General features: G+C 43.7%; 1 gene segment (V, D, J or C); it reads right to left on the bottom strand.

Moving 5' to 3' along the window:
* Positions 1–717: 717 nt before the first annotated feature.
* LOC119518064 lies at positions 718–22,034 on the bottom strand. The segment is given in 4 exon segments: positions 718–1,118; positions 14,914–15,013; positions 17,227–17,326; positions 21,804–22,034. Coding segments are annotated over 3 exon segments (597 nt in total).
* Between the last annotated feature and the right edge of the window lie 324 nt (positions 22,035–22,358).

Raw genomic sequence — 22,358 nt, 5'->3', positions numbered from 1 at the left:
GAGGGAGATGCTCCTGCCAACCTTGAAGAAGCAAAGGGCCCTGCTGGGAACTTCCCCTATGAGGGGACCAAGTGGCTGGGAGCTGAGGCCCCTCCAGGGAAAGAGGGAGCCTGACAGCCCACTGTTTACAGGAAGCTGTGGACCCCATCACACAGCAGTGAGAAAATGAGTCCTGCCAAGAGATAGAGGTGGATTCCCCTCAGTCAGCCTCCAGGTGAGAGGGAGCTGTCCCTAACCTGGACCCAGCCCAGGAGAACCCTGAGCAGAGGACCTGGGAAGCTGCAGGCAGAGACCTGACCTGGTGATGACAAGAGATAGCAGATGCTGTTGATGAAGCTGCTAGATTTGTGGTAATTAGTTACCCAGCAAGAGGCAATTAATGCTGGGACCATCTGGTTCACTGCTTGTTACTGAGAGAAAGATGAGGTGGGGAGAATGGAGGGAGCTCCACGTCACTGGATCTGGAGGTCATGAGCCCACCTGGAGTTGCAGGGAAGACATCACAGAGCAGATGGCCGTGAATCATCTCAGGCTAAATGAGAACACAGCCCTTCCCTTGTTCTTGCCATGGTAGAGCAAATACAATTCTGCAGTCTTGAGCCAAATCAGAGGAAGGAGGGAGCTTATATTTTCATTTGCCCAATTTAGTTCTCTTGGGTAAATGTTTTCCTTTTTAAGTTCATTTTAAGGAGCAACAACATTTTAAGTTGGGTTAAATTATGGAAACACCTGTAGCTGTGCTGATGAACAGAAGAGACAGCAGATATCAAAGTCTGAGGTTTTGGTCACATTTCCCCATGAACTTGGTCCACTGTGGGAAGTACCACTGCTTGTATATGATTGACAGTGATACTGCACCTCATCCTCAAGCTGGAGCCCAGAGATGCCCAGGGAGGCCATGTTCCCAGACTTGGAGCCAGAGAAGTGACCAGGGATCCCTGAGGGCTGAGAACTGACACCATGAATGATGAGTTTGGGGGCTGTTCCCAGGTACTGTTGGTACCAGAACACAGTTATAAGCCCCAATGTTACTGCTGCTTCCAGAATAGGAGATGGTGTCTGTCCCGTAGCCTCAGGCACTGAGGGAGGCTGAGTGAGAACAGATGGAGCCCAGGACCCTGCAAAGGAAAAGAAGGATAGTGAGTTCACAACAAAGGCTCCAAGTGGGCCTGGGATGGAGTAAAGAAATGGGTCCCCCATGAACTAATAACAGGGTGTTTCACCTGTGCAGTGAGCCAGGAGCATGAGGAGGCAGGGAGCCCAGGCCTTGGTGGAGGCACCCAGAGCTCTGCTGAGACCCACAGGTGGGCAGGGCAGCCTCAGGGACTTTATCCACCAGGCTGCCTGGATATTAGGTGGGAGGGGACTTCACTCAGATCTGCTCACTGGGACCTGACTTTTATCTCTGCTCCATATGGTGACTAAGCCTACTGGTGGGACCCTACAGTGTGTTCTGCCTCCTGAGCCTCAGCCAGGAGGATGTGGCTGAAAAACTTTTTCTCCCTGAAAAGGCTCTCAGGCTGGGACAACATGCCACTGAGCACCCACTTCGCCCTCAGCCCTTGAAGACCTCTGTGAGCCCCCGGCTTGTGGGACTGATCCTAGTGCTGACACAAGGCCTCATTGCCCCTGAACCAGTTCCACCCCCACTGCCTCCCAGAGCATAAGGGAGTTTCCCCAGGGGATGTCCTGCCTCCCCAGCCCCTGTGATCCCCAGGGCCCTGCTCTTTACTAATCAAACTCCAGACTCATCCATGAGGATATTTGCCAATTTAAACATAAAGTAGCAGCAGTGGGGAGCAGTCACAAGGAGGTGCTTACAATTATATTCCCTGCACCCCAGAGTATAAAGTCCATAGGGCATGTGCTGGTTTGAATGTATCATGTCCCCCAGAAAAGGCCATATTCTTTGATGCAAACTTCTGAGGTAGAGATATTAGTGCGGATTAAGTTGGAACATTTGGATTAGGTTGTTTGCATGGAAATGTGCCCCACCCAACTGTAGGTTATAACTCTGATGAGATAATTTCCATGAAGGCATGGCCCCACCCATTCAGGGTGGGCCATGATCAGTGGAGCCATATAAATGAGCTGGCAAACAGAAGGAACACAGTGCAGCTGTGAGTGACATTTTGAAGAGGAGCTACAGCCAAGAGGGACACTTTGAAGAAAGCACAGGAGCTGCAGATGAGAGCAGTTTGAAGAGGGGCCGTTGAAAGCAGACTCTTGCTCCAAAGGAGCTCAGAAAGGACAAATACACAAAGTGCAACTAAAAGTGACATTTTTGAGGAACAGCTGCCTAGAGAGGAATGTCCTGGGAGAAAGCCATTTTGAAACCAGAACTTTGGAGCAGATGCCAGCCACACACCTTCCCAGCTAACAGAGGCTTTCTGAACACCACTGGCTATCTTCCAGTGAAGGTACCTGATTGTTGCATTGCCTCAGACACTTTATGGCCTTTAGACTGTAACTGTGTAACCAAATAAACCTCCTTTTATAAAAGCCAATCCATTTCTGGTGTTTTGCATTCTGGCAGCATTAGCAAACTAGAACAGATTTTGGTACCAGGAGTGAGGTGCTTCTTCTTGTGCTGCTGTGTTTGCAAACACCAAACATGTTGGAATGGCTTTTTAAATGGATAAGGGAAAGATTCTGGATGAATTGTGAGGAGCTTGACAGAAAAGACCTAAACTGCTTTGAAGAGACTGCTTGTGGAAATATGGACTCTAAAGATACTTCTGATGAGGTTTTGAGCAGAAATGATGAATGCATTTTTGCAAACTGAAAGGAAGGTGATCCTTGTTTTAAAGTGGCAGAGAATTTGGCAAAATTGAGTCCTGTTGTTGGATGGAAGGCAGAATTTGAAAGTGATGACCTGGAATATTTAGCTTATGAGATCTCCAAGCAAAACACACAAGAAATAGCCTGGATTTTACTTGCAGCTTATAGTAAAATGTAGAGGACAGAGATAAGCTGAGAAATGGACTCTTGGTTCCAAAGAAACCACAAATTGATGGCCTGAAAAACTCTGGGCTTCCAGGGGGTGAAACCCAAGAAGCTACAGCCCAACATAAGGATGCAACCAAATATGGAACCCAGCTGCCATTTCAGAACAAGCCAAGATTGGAGAAGGAGTTAAGCAGGAAGGATTTGTGGAAAGTCCTATTGTCTGATGGCTTTGACCCCTGTGTTATTCATGTGAAGCCAACAGAATTTTTGTGAGATCTTTATTGACAAAGCTGCTGCTGGTCTGGACTGGAGGGGATAGACAAGGAACAAACTGAAGGAAAAATTTCTTCAAACACAGTGCCATGGAGCTTGATGTCTGAAGCCAAGGGGTCTTGGGCTGGGAGAGTGGAGTAGCCCACACACATGGAAAGAGTGAGTTTGCCCTAGAGGTCAAGGGTGGGCCTTCTGCCTTGATGCTCCAGAAGAGCTTTGCCACCCCAGGACCCAAAGAGGGTGTTGCACATTCCCAGGGGAATGGGGAGAGCCTGGCTGCCACCCCACTGTTCTGAAGGGGTTGAGTGTGTGCCCTGGAGCTGGAAGAGAATCTGGGTACTGCCCCAATGTTTGAGGAGGATGGGGCTGAAAAGGTGATCTCCCCAATGTGTGGATATGTAGGAGCACTCACCACAGCATTTGGAGAGGAAAGGGTTGTTGCAAAGGCCCTTAGGAAGGGTTAGATTCCTGCTCTCTCAAGCCCCAAGGATGCAACATCATCCTGTTAATGACTCTCAGACTTTGAAATCTAGTGGAGTTTGTCCTGCAGGTTTTAGGAACTGTTTTGGTCCTGCTAACCTGTTTTCCTTACTGTTTCTCCTTATGGCAATGGGAATGTATAGCCCATGAATGTCTCTCCTTTGTATATTGGAAGTACATAACTTGTTCTATGTTTCACAGGTCCACAGCTAGAGGGGAATTATGCCTTAGAACAGACCATGCCTGTAACTGATTTAATGGGATCTTGTACTTAACTATTGTTACTGAAATGATTTATATTTCTGTGATATTGTCATGGGATGAAAGCATTTTGTATTTGGAAAGAATGTTTTTCTGGGTCCCAGGGAGTGTAATGTGCCAGTTTGAATGTATTATGTCCCCCAGAAAAGGCCATATTCTTTAATGCAATTTGTGAGGCAGACATATTAGTGGGGATTAAGTTGGAACATTTGGATTAGGTTGTTTGCATGGAAATGTGCCCCACCCAACTGTAGGTTATAATTCTGATGAGATAATTTCCATGGAGGCATGGCCCCACCTATTCAGGGTGGACCTTGATCAGTAGAGCCATATAAATGAGCTGTCTCAAAGAGAAGGAACTCAGTGCAGCTGTGAATGACATTTTGAAGAGGAGCTACAACCAAGAGAGATACTTTGAATAAAGCACAGGAGCTGTAGATGAGAGACAGTTTGGAGATGGCCTTTGAAAGCAGACTCTTGCTCTGGGGAAGCTGAGAGAGGACAAATACCCCAAGTGCAACTAAGAGTGACATTTTTGAGGAACTGCTGCCTAGAGAGGAATGTCCTGGTAGAAAGCCATTTTGAAACCAGAACTTTGGAGCAGATGACAGCCACATGCCTTCCCAGCTAACAGAGGTTTTCTGGACACCATTGGCCATCCTCCAGTGAAGGTACCTGATTGCTGATGTGTTACCTTGGACACTTTATGGCCTTAAGACTGTAACTGTGTAACCAAATAAATCCCTTTTATAAAAGCCAATCCATCTCTGGTGTTTTGCATTCTGGCAGCATTAGCAAACTAGAACAGGGGGCATTTTCCATTATTGAATAAATACAGGAAATGAATAGTATATATATTTATAATTTTTGTGGATAGGATTATATTACACCTGTTATTCTGTACTAGATTTCTTTTCAAAAATATCATTTCAGTTCTCTTGTGTCAATAAAATTTCTTTAATTTTTTTCATACTTTTTCCTCTTTCTTCCTCCCAAATTCAGAGGTCAAAGCCAAGCTCTAGGAGGTACCCTTGCCCCCTCATTTGTTGCAAAAACCTCTACAAACCAAAACCAAGTCTGACTGATGCCAGCTCCTGTCTGTCCTCAGATCAGTCCACTGCCATCAAGGGGCAGATCAGGAGCAGGAACAGGAGAGGCAGGAGCTCCCACTATGTCCTCCTGCTTCCTCCCATGTCCTCTAAGGGCACTCTCCCCACAGCTACCACAGGGAGCCTGAAAACATTCCTCAGGTCCTGTCACAACCCCACTTTCAAACTTGTATTTTCTCCTTAGCAAACCCCAGCCCTGGTTCTCACATCCCACCTCTCTAACCTCCTTCACAGTTTACCCTTTCACTGTGGTACAGCCTCCAACCCCATCTTCCTTCTGTGGGACCCTGCCCAGCAGCCATTTCTGAACCCACAGTGCCCCCTGGTGGACAAAATCACCTCCAAAAACTAGAGAAGTCGCCAGCACTGGAGGAGGGCAAATGTACCACACAAGTAGTGGGGGTCAATAATTGGGGGAAGGGATATGCAAATGTGTGGATTTTCTTTTTAATTTTTATTTTCTGGAGTAATGAAACTGTTCTGAAATTGATCATCATGATGTATGCACTACTAGATAATGATACTGTGAACCAGTAATTGTATAATTCAGATGACTTGTATGGTATGTGACTATATCTCAATAAAAGTGCATTTACAAAACAAAGAACAAGGATAAGCACCCTTCGTTGTGTGAAATGTCTCCTACTCAAATAGCTCATTTTGGATACACTCCAAATATTTTTAAATTAAATGATTTCAGTATTTGCTGAAGTCAAAACAGCATTGAGAAAGAACCTAAGATGGCAGCTAGGTGATACAGGGCAAAAAAAACACCTCTGTGAAAAATACTAAAGACCAGAAAGTGACCCAGAACACCAGTTTCAGCAATGCACCAGCTGGACAAGTTCTGCTAAAACCACAGGGAGTGTGCACTTGGTGAAACCAGAAGTCTGCATTCTGAAATGAGTGAGTAAGCCAGCTGAAAGGCTCACAGCCATGCTGTGGTATGAGGAAATAAGGGGTTGGCATTTGGAGATGGACTAGTTCTTTTAAAAAAAAAAAAAAAAAAGGAGCAGCTGCAGTTATGATGGTGAGAACCATGCAGCGAAGCACAGAAGGAGAGGGCTGTGCCAACCTCTTAGCATCTGGCATGGAGGATAGACTGCTGCTGATTCCCTCAGGACTGGGGGGCAGAGGGGAGAACCAAAAGGAGAAAGAAACCATGCTGCTTGTAGTTACCTCCCTGGTGGGCTGAAGACACTCCTGCCTGGGGCCGTACCCACAGCCCAGAGCCATGCCAGGAAACCCAGTGTGATGGGGGGTGTATCCCACAGCACCATGCACATGCCACAATATTGGCCACAGACAGTGGCATTGGGTACATACACAGCTAGTTATCCTGGAGCTGGGAAGGCAGAGCTGTGTGAAAAGGAGGGTTGAGATGTCCCATTCAGCCATCTTTGCATCAGGCTGGGAGCACCCTTGCATGGCCTGGCAGCCTGGGGCTTCCCTTGAGGGATGGCCTGCACTTATGTAACACAGCCTTCACTCAGCAGAGGTCCTGGAAGATCACAGCTGAGAAGTGGGACCCGCTTGGAAAACCCAGGGAAGCTACATCATTGCTGGGGGCTTGTTGGACAGTGGCAGAGAAAATCTGGGGCAAAACTGAAATGAAGGCTTAGACTCTTGCATCAGCCTTGAATCTCTGGGAATCAAACCTGGGAGGTTTGATTATTAAAGCTGCCCTGCCTCCCTAACCACCCAGACACATGCCCCACAAATTGAATTTTTTACAACTTGAAAGAATGCTATCAAGCAAAGCAAATGCCAAGAGGCCAAAAATGACAGAAAATCTTAAAGCATATGATAAAACCAGATGACATGGAGAACCCAATCCCAAACACCCAAATCAAAATATCAGAAGAGACACAGTTCTTGGAACAATTAATCAAAGGATTACAATCAAAGAATGAGAGCATGGCACAGGATATAAAGGACATAAAGAAGACCCTAGAAGAGCATAAAGAAGAACTTGCAAGAGTAAATAAAAAAATAGAAGATCTAATGGAAATAAAAGAAACTGTTGGCCAAATTAAAGACTCTGGATACTCATAATACAAGATTAGAGGAAGTTGAACAATGACTCAGTGTCCTAGAGGACCACAGAATAGAAAATGAAAGAACAAAAGAAAGAATGGAGAAAAAAATTGAAAAAATCAAAATGGATCTCAGGGATATGATAGATAAAATAAAACGTCCAAATTGAAGACTCATTGGTGTCCCGGGAGGGAAAGAGAAGGGGAAAGGTCTAGAAACTGTATTCAAAGAAATTGTTGGGGAAAACTTCCCAAGCATTCTACACAATATAAATACACAAAGCATAAATATCCAGTGAACTCCAAATAGAATTAATCCAAATAAACCTGCTCCAAGACATATTCTGATCAGACTGTCAAATACTTAAGAGAAGGAGCGAGTTCTGAAAGCAGCAAGAGAAAAGCAATTCACCACAGACAAAGGAAACAACATAAGACTAAATAGTGACTACTCAGTGGCCACCATGGAGGCGAGAAGGCCGTGGCATGACATATTTAAAATTCTGAGAGAGAAAAATTTCCAACCAAGAATACTTTATCCAGCAAAACTCTCCTTCAAATTTGAGGGAGAGCATAAATTTTTCACAAACAAATGCTGAGAGATTTTGCCAATAAAAGACCTGCCCTACTTCAGGTACTAAAGGGAACCCTACTGACAGAGAAACAAAGAAAGGAGAGAGAGATATAGAGAAATTTAACAGACATATATAGAACCTTGCATCCCAAATCACCAGGACACACATTTTTCTCTAGTGGTCATGGATCTTTCTCCAGAATAGACCATATGCTGGGACATAAAACAAGCCACAATAAATTAAAAAAAAAAAAATTTGAATATATTCAAAGCACATTCTCTTACCATAATGGAATACAAATAGAAGTCAATAATTTTTCATTTGTAACTCCATTATTTACTTCCTACATGATATAAAATACACAAACTCTAAAAACAAATCAGTGGTTTTGGACTCAATGTAAAATATATAATTTTTGACAAGAACTATATAAAGGTGGGGGAATGGAGGAGTATAGGAACATAGTTTACATGTCCTAATGAAGTTCAGTTGGTATCAAAGAAAAATAAGATTGTTGTGGATTTAAGAGGTTAAATTTAAGCCCCACAGTAAACACAAAGAAAGTATCAGAGAATATGACCATACAGATGAAAAGTAGAGTATGGGTTATGAGAAGTGGGGGAAGGGGCAATGGGGAGTTAAGAAATGAATGTAGGGCTGCTCTTTGAGGTGAAGGGAAATGTCTAGTAATGAAAGGTGGGAAGGTGATAGCATTACAACATTCTAAATGTGATTAATCCCACTAATGGAATGCTTGCGAGGGGTTGGAATGGGAAGATTTAGGCTGTATATATGTTTCCACAATTGAAAAAAAAAAAGACAGTCTAAATAGATGACAATTGATTGCCAAGGTTGATCCTGGATGAGATGTGAGGATGGAGGACAGGAGGCTCAAAGGGACACAGCTGAGATGTAAGGAAAAAAAAAGGAAATATAGAATGTAAGCTTTGTGTCAATATTGAATTTCTTGAACTTCTTAGCTGTGCTTAATGGGATTGCATAAAAGAATGTTCTTGTTCATCGGAATTGTACATGTGAATTATAGCGTTTGTTCAAGGAAGTGTGCAGCTTGCTCTCATACGTTCAGAAGACAGAGCAATAGATGATGGATGATAGATAGGGAGGGAGAGAGGGAGGGAAAGAAAGAAACGGTGGTATGACAGGATGTTAAAGTTGGTGGATCAGGGTATAGGGGGAGGGGGGTTAGGGTATGCTGGAGTTCTGCGTATGGGGTTTGTATTGTTTTTGCAACTGTTCCTATAACTTTGAATTTATTTCAAAATACAATTTAAAAAAAACAGCATTGAAATAGATACTGATATAATTTCCCATAAATACATATCGTGAAGAGAAGTAGGGGGTTTAGTATGTAACAAGAAATACTGCATTGCTCTAAATGGAGAAAATTTTAAATGCAACTAGCTTGATTGAAGAATCAAAAATACAAATTGAGAAATAAAACAAACCATAAAACACACTTAAGAGTCTTATGAGAATTGAAAGGAGAAACTGAAAAAAATATGAAAAATACTTGGGAAGAGTTAACCAGCCCATTTGGAGGAACTGAATTACAAAGGTCAATGTGAACATACCTCTGGAGCAGCAGTTTGGGTTTCCCATCTCTAAAGACTGTAGGAGTGAAGCTGAGAGCTCTTCTACCTGCTACCAACTTTTAATCACTCTGTGCTCATAGGGAATGAACTGTGGTCATATATGCATCACCAGAAAACCATGGTGATGGGTCATCATAGAATTTTCAGAGCTAACACATTCTCCACATTGTGAGCTTGAATGGCTGCTATGTACAATGTGTGTTTTTACATGGACATCTGTGCCATTTGAGTAAAATTTTGTTTCCAAACTGGAATCTCAGATCCCTACACACAATCACATCCCTCTCTGCTTCATGGCTCCTCACTCCCCATCACTTTCAATTTAATGTCCAAATCCCATGTGATGTACAAGATTGACCTCCCCTATGTCCCGACCACACATGAAAATCTTGGAGGTGTCCCCCACTCAGCATCTCTTGTGATAGCATCAATGACAGGACTCCAATTAAAAAACTGCCCATTTGAGTCTGTAGGAAAGCTTTATTTAGAACACATGTTAAAGCATTTGAACATCTTCATACCCATCCTTGAACATATACACATCATGTTTGTAGCCCTAACTTGTATTTCCTCTTTTGTTTTTGGATTCAGAAAGCAAAGATGATCAAATCTAGCACAAGGAGATATGGTATTTTTTAAAGTTTGAAAGTGGAAAAGAGCAATAGATATTACTTCATATACTATTTAAGTTAAATATATAATTGCATCAAAACTAATAAATTAAATATTATAAGTAAACATTTGATTTCCCCAAGTGTCTATATATTTAGGAAATGCTAGAGAGATTTTTATTCTCTTGGTGAGAAATGCTTTTTCATTACTGTACCATAGAAATTGACTTATAAAAATTGATTTAGACTTGGTGTCACCTTGTATTTGGGCATATATAGTACGTGTGTGTGTGTGTGTGTGTGTGTGTGTGTGTGTAATTGGAGCATCCTGTACATAGTATTTATTATCTTCTGTTTTTCCTTTATATATTGCAGATACACTACCACACCAATAAATATTTTTGTAGGGTTGTTTATATTAAAAGTTATCAGTTCTTGCCCTCTGTCCTTTTCTACTTTTGTTGTTGTTATTGTCTTTATAAACCACATGCTAATAAAAGCCTTAACACGTTTTCCTGGACCTAGAGTTCTAGCCCTGGCCTAGCTCTGCAGCTGCCTGTCCAAACCACCCGTGGATCCCCTATGGGCTGTTCCCACCTCCCTAGGGGCCATCACCTTTCCCACTAGGTGTCCCTGTCTCTTCTTCAAGGAACCCTCTCTCACCTTCAGACAGCAGCACCTGCCCCTTTTTTCTCCCTCCTCCTGTCCCTGCTTCCCCTCTAGGCTGGGAGCTCCAGGGTCAAGGACATGCCTGTCTTGTTCAACACTGTGTTCCCAGTGTCTGCTGCAGGGCCTGGCACCCAGCCAGGGCTCATTAAGTGTTTTCTGAATGAATGCATGTGAATGATGATGCCTGAGAAAGAAAAACAGACCCTGACATCGGGAAACAGATCTGACACTAACATACAGACCATGATGTTCTCCACCTGGACAAAATCTCACAGAACTCCAATAGCTGACAATGCCACTCTGAGACCATAATAAGGTGAGCAAAACCATGGTCCCCATGCAGCTCACAACATGCCAAACATCTTTCTCAGCTGAAATGAGCAGCTGATACATCTTTACCAATTGCATACAGTTTCATCCTTGTTCTAGTCTGCCCCCCTGTAGGTAAGATTTTTTGAGAGACCCGAGCAGAATTGTTCCCACTTTCTTACAACATCAAAACTTGAACATCATTAGACTGTCTCCCAAATCTTCCAACTAAATCCATCTAATAATTTTTTATTTCTCACATCCTGTTACAGAGAAACCCCACATTTCCCCATGGTGAATGCTCTCCCAGGCTGCAAGGAGCAATAATCCCAATCATCAACTGCAATTGTGTCCTGGTAGTCTCTTGCTGAAGGGCATTGGCTGGCTAATTTGAGGGACCACTCATGTCACATAATGATGATGAGGACAATGATGGTGATGATGATCACAAACATGTTTACAGGGACTATTTTGTGCCAGACCTGTTCTGAGCACTCCACATACATTACCCTGTATTTAATCCCCCAAGAACTCCTGGAATCACTGCTGTTTTTCAGCTAAGGCAGTGAGACATGCAGAGTTTTAGCACACTGTCACCCAGGTGGTCAGTTACTGGAGTAGGGTTTGAGACCAGGTGGCCTGGCTCACACTTTAGGGTCCAAACCAGGCTTCAAGGCCTGGGTAGGACTTGGGTTCCTGAACTTTCTTTAACTCTCATGGGTCTTAGGGCTCATTGGAGTGTGGTGGGGAGGAGGAGAAGGTGCTGGGAAATCTGCACATCAGGCCAAGGGGCAGGGGTGACACCTATCATCTCAGAGGTGACCCTCAAGCCCAGGCACCCATATTTTCTGTCTTAAAATGACCCCACTAGGCCCACTGGAGCCTCTCCCAGGGGTTAGGACTTGGCCTTCATGGATCTGGTCTGTCTGTGAGGGACACTAGGACTAAGAGAAGGGGCATCTCCTGTTCTGGGCACTAGGGAGGGCATTTGGCAGAGACCAGATAAAGCAAACAGAGAGGCAGCAATGGGATAGGGTGGGAGAACAATGGAGGCAGAGAAAAAGAAAGAGACACTGAAAGGAAAATGGTGGGAGGGAAGGATAAGAGATCAAGGGAAGAAAGGAGGGAGAGGAAGAAGCACAGAAAAGACAGACATTGACAGAGCAAGACAGATAGACAAACACAACACCCCTAGGGGGTTCTTAGGTCAGCACAGGGCCTATTGGAGCAGTGGATGGAGCTTTGAGAGCCTGGCCTAAGGTTTCGACGGTCAGTGGTGTGGTTGGAGGCCCCTCCCTTTGGATGTGGCCTCCTGTCAGTCAGTTGTCACGTGAGCGGTGTGCGCTTGGGCACCGCCTTCCTCCATGGCCAACCTGCATCCCTGGGAGTGACCAGAGATGGCTCTAGGAGCCTGTGCCTTTGGATAGGATAAGGGCTGCCCATTCAGGAAGTAGGTGGGGCCATCCAAGTTGGGAGGCTCTGGTGGGGCCAAGGTTTTGAGGGCTGTCCCTACATGGGTGGGGCTGGAAGCTGCTGGTCTCTCCCTGCCATGACATTCAGTTCCAGGCAGAGGTGATGGTGTTTGGATCCTCACGGGTGTTGCAACCAGGACTTTGATGATGGCTTCACCTCTTCAGACACTAGGCCTAGGTGAGTTCTTTGAGCCCTGGGATGCTTGTGGGAGGTGTTAGTCCTATGCACTGAGGAGGGAGCAGACCCTACTGCTGAGTTTCTTATCTTTTAATGCATTTAATCTCCCTACATTGTCCACTGGAGTAGGTTGCAGTGGATTTGTCTGCAGTGGACCCCGAGAGGAACTCCTAATCAATGATGGTATAAATTATCATGCTTCTATGAACTGGAACTGTAAACATGTTTGATTAGCTCCGGGATGCCTGTATGTTTGCCTTTGTCTAGGGAAGTCCTGGTTTATGTCTTATCACCCCCTTTCACTCTCAAGAGTATTCTGGTATGGACCTTTTGTTATTTGGTGATGCTTATTGCCTATTAGGTGTAGCATGGAAATTTTTCTAAAAAAAGATTGATTTAGTGACTGAACAATAAGTATTTATATTAAAAACTTAAAGATGCACAGAAAATTGGCTATAACATCAGACACAGACATAAACACTTGGGCTGGGTTGGCCTATCCATGAAGGAGATGCAAGAAATTGTAAAGTGAATGTCTGAGAGGTTGTAGAACTGAGGGAGCAGGAGCTGAAGGAGAGGGAGACTGACCTTTAATTGTGCACCTTTTAAAACATTTGATTTTTTTGTATTAATATGAACATGTTGCTTTTTCACAAAATGCACGTTAATAATAATAAAGATCATGCGGAGGGGTCCAAACAAGAGTTTGAAGTATGGTCTGTTTTGTGACTCTTGCTGCCCTGTAGGTTCCTGGTCAGTGGGAACTTACCAGCCAATGGGTCCAGATTTTACATTTATTTTCCTGAGACATTGGTGTGTAATTAGTGGTGTTGCTGGTTGGGTATGGATTATCCCTAAAAGATACAGTACCGGACACCAAATATAATTCCCTACGGTGGGTATACTGCTGTGAATACATAAGAGAATGTGTTTCAGGTTAAGAGAAATGCAAGAAGCAAAGAAACAGATCGACACATTTTGTTTATGCATTATCTTCAACGGTTTAGAAAAAAGCTTTTGTCACAACAGAAAATAAAGCAAATGTCAATAAGGTGTAAAAATAGAATAAATACATTTCACAGGTAGTGGTTGCCCTCTGGTTGAAGGAAGCAAGTCAGAGCGGGCTGAATAGACAAGGAACGCCTTTTTGGAGGGTTTCGGGAGAAAGGGTAGGATCATCGCCACCTGAAATGACTCTCTTTAGCATCAGCACATTTGGGATCAGGGAGGATAGGGAGGTCGTCCTTGAATTTCCATTGTTACGAAATTTCAATTCGAGGCTGAACACTCACAGTGTCCTATCAGTGTATTGTGACCCGCAAAGTCAGCACCATGTTTCAAGGGGCTGAAGGGCGGGTTTTCACAGTTTCCAGGGGATTGCTTGGAGTGTCAGGATGGGGGAGTCTGGGAGCCCGGGCAGAGAATCCAGGAGGGCTATGGGAATTGTTGGTCCGAGGTTAAAAGACTATTCAGTTGATTCCCTCATCCCTGCCTTCTGAACGTCCCCTCTCCTCTCCCAAATTAAGCCTTCAAGATACTGAAAGATAACACCAAACAATCATCACCATTTCGGTCCTGAATCCATGGACTGCATTGAAAGTGTCTCAGTATTTCTGCCATTACACAGATCCTGGGCAGGCACAAATTACAGCAAGAAATCAAGGCGATCACACAACAGGGGAAAGAAACCTCCTATAAAGTAGAACTTGTTGACTGCTCTGACTCATCCCAGGTGCCCAGAGCTTGCTTGATATCGTGCGGTTTCTTGGAATGTGCATGCCAGAGCCTCATCACGGTCCTGGTAATTCTGGGAACCAGGGAATCTAAGCGCCCATCCTCAAATCTACAGAATGCTTCTGCGACAATCAGAAGAAACTTGGGGCAAAACAGGGCCAGGGGTATTTCTCTTAAAGCCCCAAGCAGCCCAACAAACCAGGAAGCCGCCTGGAACTTTGGGAGAGCCAAATCCTCACCAAACCTCATGGGGGTACCTAATACTGTGGGCTGAAAAAGCCTGTCTACACAGCTACTTCGGATGACAGGGCCACAATTCCTCCCCAACATTCCTACCCACGTTGGGTGCCCTTTAACTTTTCAGCCCCAGGAAAGAGACACTGTGTTTGAGGCCTGTCTCTTAGCTACCCAGTGCTCATTGTGAGTTATGTGGGGGGAGGGGCGGGTCTTGGGTGAATGCGCATTTCAAGGAAGCACCTGAAATCTAGGCTGCTTTGTGAACCTGGTCTGCCTTTGTTTTCTTCCCAGTTTCAGTGGAATTGAAATTTACTTCAGGAGGTTTCTTTGCCCTGGTTTTTCCCAATGTTTATTTGAAAGCTAAAGGGTAAGGAAATCTTATTTGGAGTGACGGAAATTATGTTCACCTGTTGGTGTTGACGGTAGCAGATTGTGCACATCGCGTTCAGCTGAGAAATCCCTCTGATAGTGCAAAACTTGGAAAAGAAGCAGTGTATATACATGTACCTAAAGGAAACGAGAGGAAGGTAAGTAACATAGGAGTCTGCACCAAAAGACATGACTGGTATGTAACTCTATGACCCGAATTAACACTAAAGTTTGGAATACGAGAAATGTTTTTCATCATATGTCCTGAAGATACCACATTAATGCAAGCCAGGACCAGTATGCTGAAGGAAAGTAGTTACTTGAGGTAACATGATTCCTACAACTTTTGCTTCTCTCAATCGGAAATCTCCCTGAGGTTGTTTTTTCTTGGTGTGTGTGTGTTGGCTTTCCATTTAGCTTAACTTAAACATCAGTTAAAATGGCATAGAATTTAGAAAACACATCAACATTAATAAATAATCAAATGAAGGATTAATACTTTTATGCCACCTGTCCTAAAATCCGCAAATTCTAAACTACCAAGAGGGATCACTGAGTGAAGGCAAAATTAGGAACATTCTATCCAGTGGTTACACCCCTGACTTCAAATAAGACAAGTTTAAGGAAAATATATCTGCTTATTTAAATATAGATATTTAGAATAAGAGCAATACATAACTGACCAGAAAAAAGAATATAAGATATGAATCTAGACCACTTGTCAGTGTTTCTTCTTTCTTTCTTCCTTTCTATCATCATCTTTGATATTTAGGATTTGTTTGTGACAAAGGGTATTAGTGGTGTTGCTGGTTGGGTATGGATTATCCCTAAAAGATACAGTACCGGACACCAAATATAATTCCCTACGGTGGGTATACTGCTGTGAATACATAAGAGAATGTGTTTCAGGTTAAGAGAAATGCAAGAAGCAAAGAAACAGATCGACACATTTTGTTTATGCATTATCTTCAACGGTTTAGAAAAAAGCTTTTGTCACAACAGAAAATAAAGCAAATGTCAATAAGGTGTAAAAATAGAATAAATACATTTCACAGGTAGTGGTTGCCCTCTGGTTGAAGGAAGCAAGTCAGAGCGGGCTGAATAGTCAAGGAACGCCTTTTTGGAGGGTTTCGGGAGAAAGGGTAGGATCATCGCCACCTGAAATGACTCTCTTTAGCATCAGCACATTTGGGATCAGGGAGGATAGGGAGGTCGTCCTTGAATTTCCATTGTTACGAAATTTCAATTCGAGGCTGAACACTCACAGTGTCCTATCAGGGTATTGTGACCCGCAAAGTCAGCACCATGTTTCAAGGGGCTGAAGGGCGGGTTTTCACAGTTTCCAGGGGATTGCTTGGAGTGTCAGGATGGGGGAGTCTGGGAGCCCGGGCAGAGAATCCAGGAGGGCTATGGGAATTGTTGGTCCGAGGTTAAAAGACTATTCAGTTGATTCCCTCATCCCTGCCTTCTGAACGTCCCCTCTCCTCTCCCAAATTAAGCCTTCAAGATACTGAAAGGTAACACCAAACAATCATCACCATTTCGGTCCTGAATCCATGGACTGCATTGAAAGTGTCTCAGTATTTCTGCCATTACACAGATCCTGGGCAGGCACAAATTACAGCAAGAAATCAAGGCGATCACACAACAGGGGAAAGAAACCTCCTAGAAAGTAGAACTTGTTGACTGGTCTGACTCATCCCAGGTGCCCAGAGCTTGCTTGATATCGTGCGGTTTCTTGGAATGTGCATGCCAGAGCCTCATCACGGTCCTGGTAATTCTGGGAACCAGGGAATCTAAGCGCCCATCCTCAAATCTACAGAATGCTTCTGCGACAATCAGAAGAAACTTGGGGCAAAACAGGGCCAGGGGTATTTCTCTTAAAGCCCCAAGCAGCCCAACAAACCAGGAAGCCGCCTGGAACTTTGGGAGAGCCAAATCCTCACCAAACCTCATGGGGGTACCTAATACTGTGGGCTGAAAAAGCCTGTCTACACAGCTAGTTCGGATGACAGGGCCACAATTCCTCCCCAACATTCCTACCCACGTTGGGTGCCCTTTAACTTTTCAGCCCCAGGAAAGAGACACTGTGTTTGAGGCCTGTCTCTTAGCTACCCAGTGCTCATTGTGAGTTATGTGGGGGGAGGGGCGGGTCTTGGGTGAATGCGCATTTCAAGGAAGCACCTGAAATCTAGGCTGCTTTGTGAACCTGGTCTGCCTTTGTTTTCTTCCCAGTTTCAGTGGAATTGAAATTTACTTCAGGAGGTTTCTTTGCCCTGGTTTTTCCCAATGTTTATTTGAAAGCTAAAGGGTAAGAAAATCTTATTTGGAGTGACGGAAATTATGTTCACCTGTTGGTGTTGACGGTAGCAGATTGCGCACATCGCGTTCAGCTGAGAAATCCCTCTGATAGTGCAAAACTTGGAAAAGAAGCAGTGTATATACATGTACCTAAAGGAAACGAGAGGAAGGTAAGTAACATAGGAGTCTGCACCAAAAGACATGACTGGTATGTAACTCTATGACCCGAATTAACACTAAAGTTTGGAATACGAGAAATGTTTTTCATCATATGTCCTGAAGATACCACATTAATGCAAGCCAGGACGAGTATGCTGAAGGAAAGTAGTTACTTGAGGTAATATGATTTCTTCAACTTTTGCTTCTCTCAATCGGAAACCTCTCTTAGGGTATTTTTTCTTGGTGTGTGTGTGTTGGCTTTCCATTGAGCTTAACTTATACATAAGATAAACTGACATAAAAAGTAGAAACAACATCAACATTAATAAATAATCACAGGATGGATGAATACTTTTATGCCATCTTTCGTAGAATCTGCAAACCCTTAATTACCAAGTGGGAACTCTGAATGAATGCAAATTTAGGAACACTCTATCAAACAGTTACACCCCTGTCTTCAAATATGACAAGCTTAAGGAAAATATATCTACTTCTTGAAATGTAGATATTTAGAATGACATCAATAGATAACTGACCAGAAAAAAACAATGAAAGATATGAATCTAGACGGTTTGACGGTGTTTCTTCTTTCTTCCTTCATTTCTACCATCATCTTTGATATTTCGCATTTGTTTGTGACAGAGGGTATTCATGGTGTTACTGTTTGGGGATGGATTACGCCTAAAACGGTATAGTAGCCATACACCAAATTAGTCCCTACTGTGGGTATACTGCTGTGAATACATAAGACAATGTGTTTCATCTTAAATGAAATGCTAGAAGCAAAGAGAAAGAGTCACACATTTTGTTTCTACATTAACTTCAGGGGTTAGGAAAAAGCTTTGGTCACAACAGAAAACAAAGCAAATGTTAATATTGTGTAAAAATAAAATAAATACATTCCACAGAACTTTTTAGAGGATTGTAGAGGATTTCGGGAGAACGGGTAGGATCATTGCCCCCTGAAACTACACTCTTTTCCATCAGCACATTTGGGATCAGGGAGGTCAGGGAGGTCTTCCTTGAAATTCCATTGTTACTAAATTTCAATTCGAGGCTGAACATACACAATGCCCGATCAGGGTATTCTGTCTCCCAAAGTCAGCACCATGTTTAAAGGGGATGAAGGGTGGGTTTTCCGACTTTCCAGGGGATCCCTTGGAGTGTCAGGACAGGGGAGACTGGCCCCCGGGGCAGAAGATCCGTTAGGGCTATGGGAATTGTTGGACCGAGGTTGAAAGGATATTCAGAAGTCTCCATCACCCCTGCCTTCTGAATGCCCCTCACCTCTCCCAAATTAAGCCTTCAAGACGCTGAAAGGTTAACACTGAACAATCATCACCATTTCCATCCTGCATCAATGGACTGCCTTGAAAGCATCTCAGTATTTCTCCCATTACACAGATCCTGGGCAGGCACAAAATACAGGAGAAATGAAGGCGATCAGACGACAGGGGAAGCGAACCTCCTACGAAGTAGAACTTGTTGACTGCTCTGACTCATCCCAGGTGCCCACAGCTTCCTTGAAATCATGCGGTTTCTCGATATGTGCATGCCCGAGCCTCATCACGGTCCCGGTAGCACTGTGAACCGGGGAAGCTAAGGGCCCATCCTCAAATGCACAGACTGCTTCTGCGACAATCAGAAGAAACTTGGGGCAAAACACGGCCAGGGGTATTTCTCTTAAAGCCCCAAGCAGCCCAACAAACCAGGAAGCCGCCTGGAACTTTTGGGAGAGCCAAATGCTCACCAAACCTCATGGGTACACTTATAAAGTGGGCTGAAAAAGCCAGCCTACACAACTACGTCAGATGGTAAGGGCCACAATTCCTCCCCAAAATTCCTACCCAGCTTTGGTGCCCTTTAAATTTTCAGACCCAAGAAAGAGACGCTATACTTGAGGCCTGTCTCTTAGCAACCCAGTGCTCATTGTGAGGTATATGGGGGGAGGGGCGGGTCTTGGGTGACTGCACGTTTCAAGGAACCACCTGAAATCTAGGCCGCTTTGTGAACCTGGTCTGCATCTGTTTTCTTCCCAGGTTCAGTGGAATTGAAGTTTCCTTCAGCAGGTTTCTTTGTCCTGGTTTTTGCCAATGTTTATTTGACAGCTAAAGGGTAAGGAAATCTTATTTGGAGTGATGGGAAGTATGTTTACCTGTTGGTGTTGACGATAGCAGATTCTGCGCACCGCGTTCAGCTGAGAAGTCTCCCTGATAGTGCGAAAGTTGGAAAGGAAGCAGAGTATATACACGTATCTATAAGAAACGAGAGGAAGTTAAGTAACATAGGAGTCTGCACCAAAAGACATGACTGTTAGGTAAATCTATGACCCTAATTAACACTAAAGTTTGGAATACGAGAAATGTTTTTCATCGTATGTCCTCAAGATACCACATTAATGCAAGCCAGGACCAGTATGCTGAAGGAAAGTAGTTACTTGAGGTAACATGATTCCTACAACTTTTGCTTCTCTCAATCGGAAATCTCCCTGAGGTTGTTTTTTCTTGGTGTGTGTGTGTTGGCTTTCCATTTAGCTTAACTTAAACATCAGTTAAAGTGGCATAGAATTTAGAAAACACATCAACATTAATAAATAATCAAATGAAGGATTAATACTTTTATGCCACCTGTCCTAAAATCCGCAAATTCTAAACTACCAAGAGGGATCACTGAGTGAAGGCAAAATTAGGAACATTCTATCCAGTGGTTACACCCCTGACTTCAAATAAGACAAGTTTAAGGAAAATATATCTGCTTATTTAAATATAGATATTTAGAATAAGAGCAATACATAACTGACCAGAAAAAAGAATATAAGATATGAATCTAGACCGCTTGTCAGTGTTTCTTCTTTCTTTCTTCCTTTCTATCATCATCTTTGATATTTAGGATTTGTTTGTGACAAAGGGTATTAGTGGTGTTGCTGGTTGGGTATGGATTATCCCTAAAAGATACAGTACCGGACACCAAATATAATTCCCTACGGTGGGTATACTGCTGTGAATACATAAGAGAATGTGTTTCAGGTTAAGAGAAATGCAAGAAGCAAAGAAACAGATCGACACATTTTGTTTATGCATTATCTTCAACGGTTTAGAAAAAAGCTTTTGTCACAACAGAAAATAAAGCAAATGTCAATAAGGTGTAAAAATAGAATAAATACATTTCACAGGTAGTGGTTGCCCTCTGGTTGAAGGAAGCAAGTCAGAGCGGGCTGAATAGACAAGGAACGCCTTTTTGGAGGGTTTCGGGAGAAAGGGTAGGATCATCGCCACCTGAAATGACTCTCTTTAGCATCAGCACATTTGGGATCAGGGAGGATAGGGAGGTCGTCCTTGAATTTCCATTGTTACGAAATTTCAATTCGAGGCTGAACACTCACAGTGTCCTATCAGGGTATTGTGACCCGCAAAGTCAGCACCATGTTTCAAGGGGCTGAAGGGCGGGTTTTCACAGTTTCCAGGGGATTGCTTGGAGTGTCAGGATGGGGGAGTCTGGGAGCCCGGGCAGAGAATCCAGGAGGGCTATGGGAATTGTTGGTCCGAGGTTAAAAGACTATTCAGTTGATTCCCTCATCCCTGCCTTCTGAACGTCCCCTCTCCTCTCCCAAATTAAGCCTTCAAGATACTGAAAGGTAACACCAAACAATCATCACCATTTCGGTCCTGAATCCATGGACTGCATTGAAAGTGTCTCAGTATTTCTGCCATTACACAGATCCTGGGCAGGCACAAATTACAGCAAGAAATCAAGGCGATCACACAACAGGGGAAAGAAACCTCCTATAAAGTAGAACTTGTTGACTGGTCTGACTCATCCCAGGTGCCCAGAGCTTGCTTGATATCGTGCGGTTTCTTGGAATGTGCATGCCAGAGCCTCATCACGGTCCTGGTAATTCTGGGAACCAGGGAATCTAAGCGCCCATCCTCAAATCTACAGAATGCTTCTGCGACAATCAGAAGAAACTTGGGGCAAAACAGGGCCAGGGGTATTTCTCTTAAAGCCCCAAGCAGCCCAACAAACCAGGAAGCCGCCTGGAACTTTGGGAGAGCCAAATCCTCACCAAACCTCATGGGGGTACCTAATACTGTGGGCTGAAAAAGCCTGTCTACACAGCTACTTCGGATGACAGGGCCACAATTCCTCCCCAACATTCCTACCCACGTTGGGTGCCCTTTAACTTTTCAGCCCCAGGAAAGAGACACTGTGTTTGAGGCCTGTCTCTTAGCTACCCAGTGCTCATTGTGAGTTATGTGGGGGGAGGGGCGGGTCTTGGGTGAATGCGCATTTCAAGGAAGCACCTGAAATCTAGGCTGCTTTGTGAACCTGGTCTGCCTTTGTTTTCTTCCCAGTTTCAGTGGAATTGAAATTTACTTCAGGAGGTTTCTTTGCCCTGGTTTTTCCCAATGTTTATTTGAAAGCTAAAGGGTAAGGAAATCTTATTTGGAGTGACGGAAATTATGTTCACCTGTTGGTGTTGACGGTAGCAGATTGCGCACATCGCGTTCAGCTGAGAAATCCCTCTGATAGTGCAAAACTTGGAAAAGAAGCAGTGTATATACATGTACCTAAAGGAAACGAGAGGAAGGTAAGTAACATAGGAGTCTGCACCAAAAGACATGACTGGTATGTAACTCTATGACCCGAATTAACACTAAAGTTTGGAATACGAGAAATGTTTTTCATCATATGTCCTGAAGATACCACATTAATGCAAGCCAGGACGAGTATGCTGAAGGAAAGTAGTTACTTGAGGTAATATGATTTCTTCAACTTTTGCTTCTCTCAATCGGAAACCTCTCTTAGGGTATTTTTTCTTGGTGTGTGTGTGTTGGCTTTCCATTGAGCTTAACTTATACATAAGATAAACTGACATAAAAAGTAGAAACAACATCAACATTAATAAATAATCACAGGATGGATGAATACTTTTATGCCATCTTTCGTAGAATCCGCAAACCCTTAATTACCAAGTGGGAACTCTGAATGAATGCAAATTTAGGAACACTCTATCAAACAGTTA

The sequence above is a fragment of the Choloepus didactylus genome, chromosome 21, assembly GCF_015220235.1.
Source record: "Choloepus didactylus isolate mChoDid1 chromosome 21, mChoDid1.pri, whole genome shotgun sequence".
Taxonomy (NCBI): Eukaryota; Metazoa; Chordata; class Mammalia; order Pilosa; family Megalonychidae; genus Choloepus; species Choloepus didactylus.
This window is presented reverse-complemented; position numbering and strand designations above follow the sequence as displayed.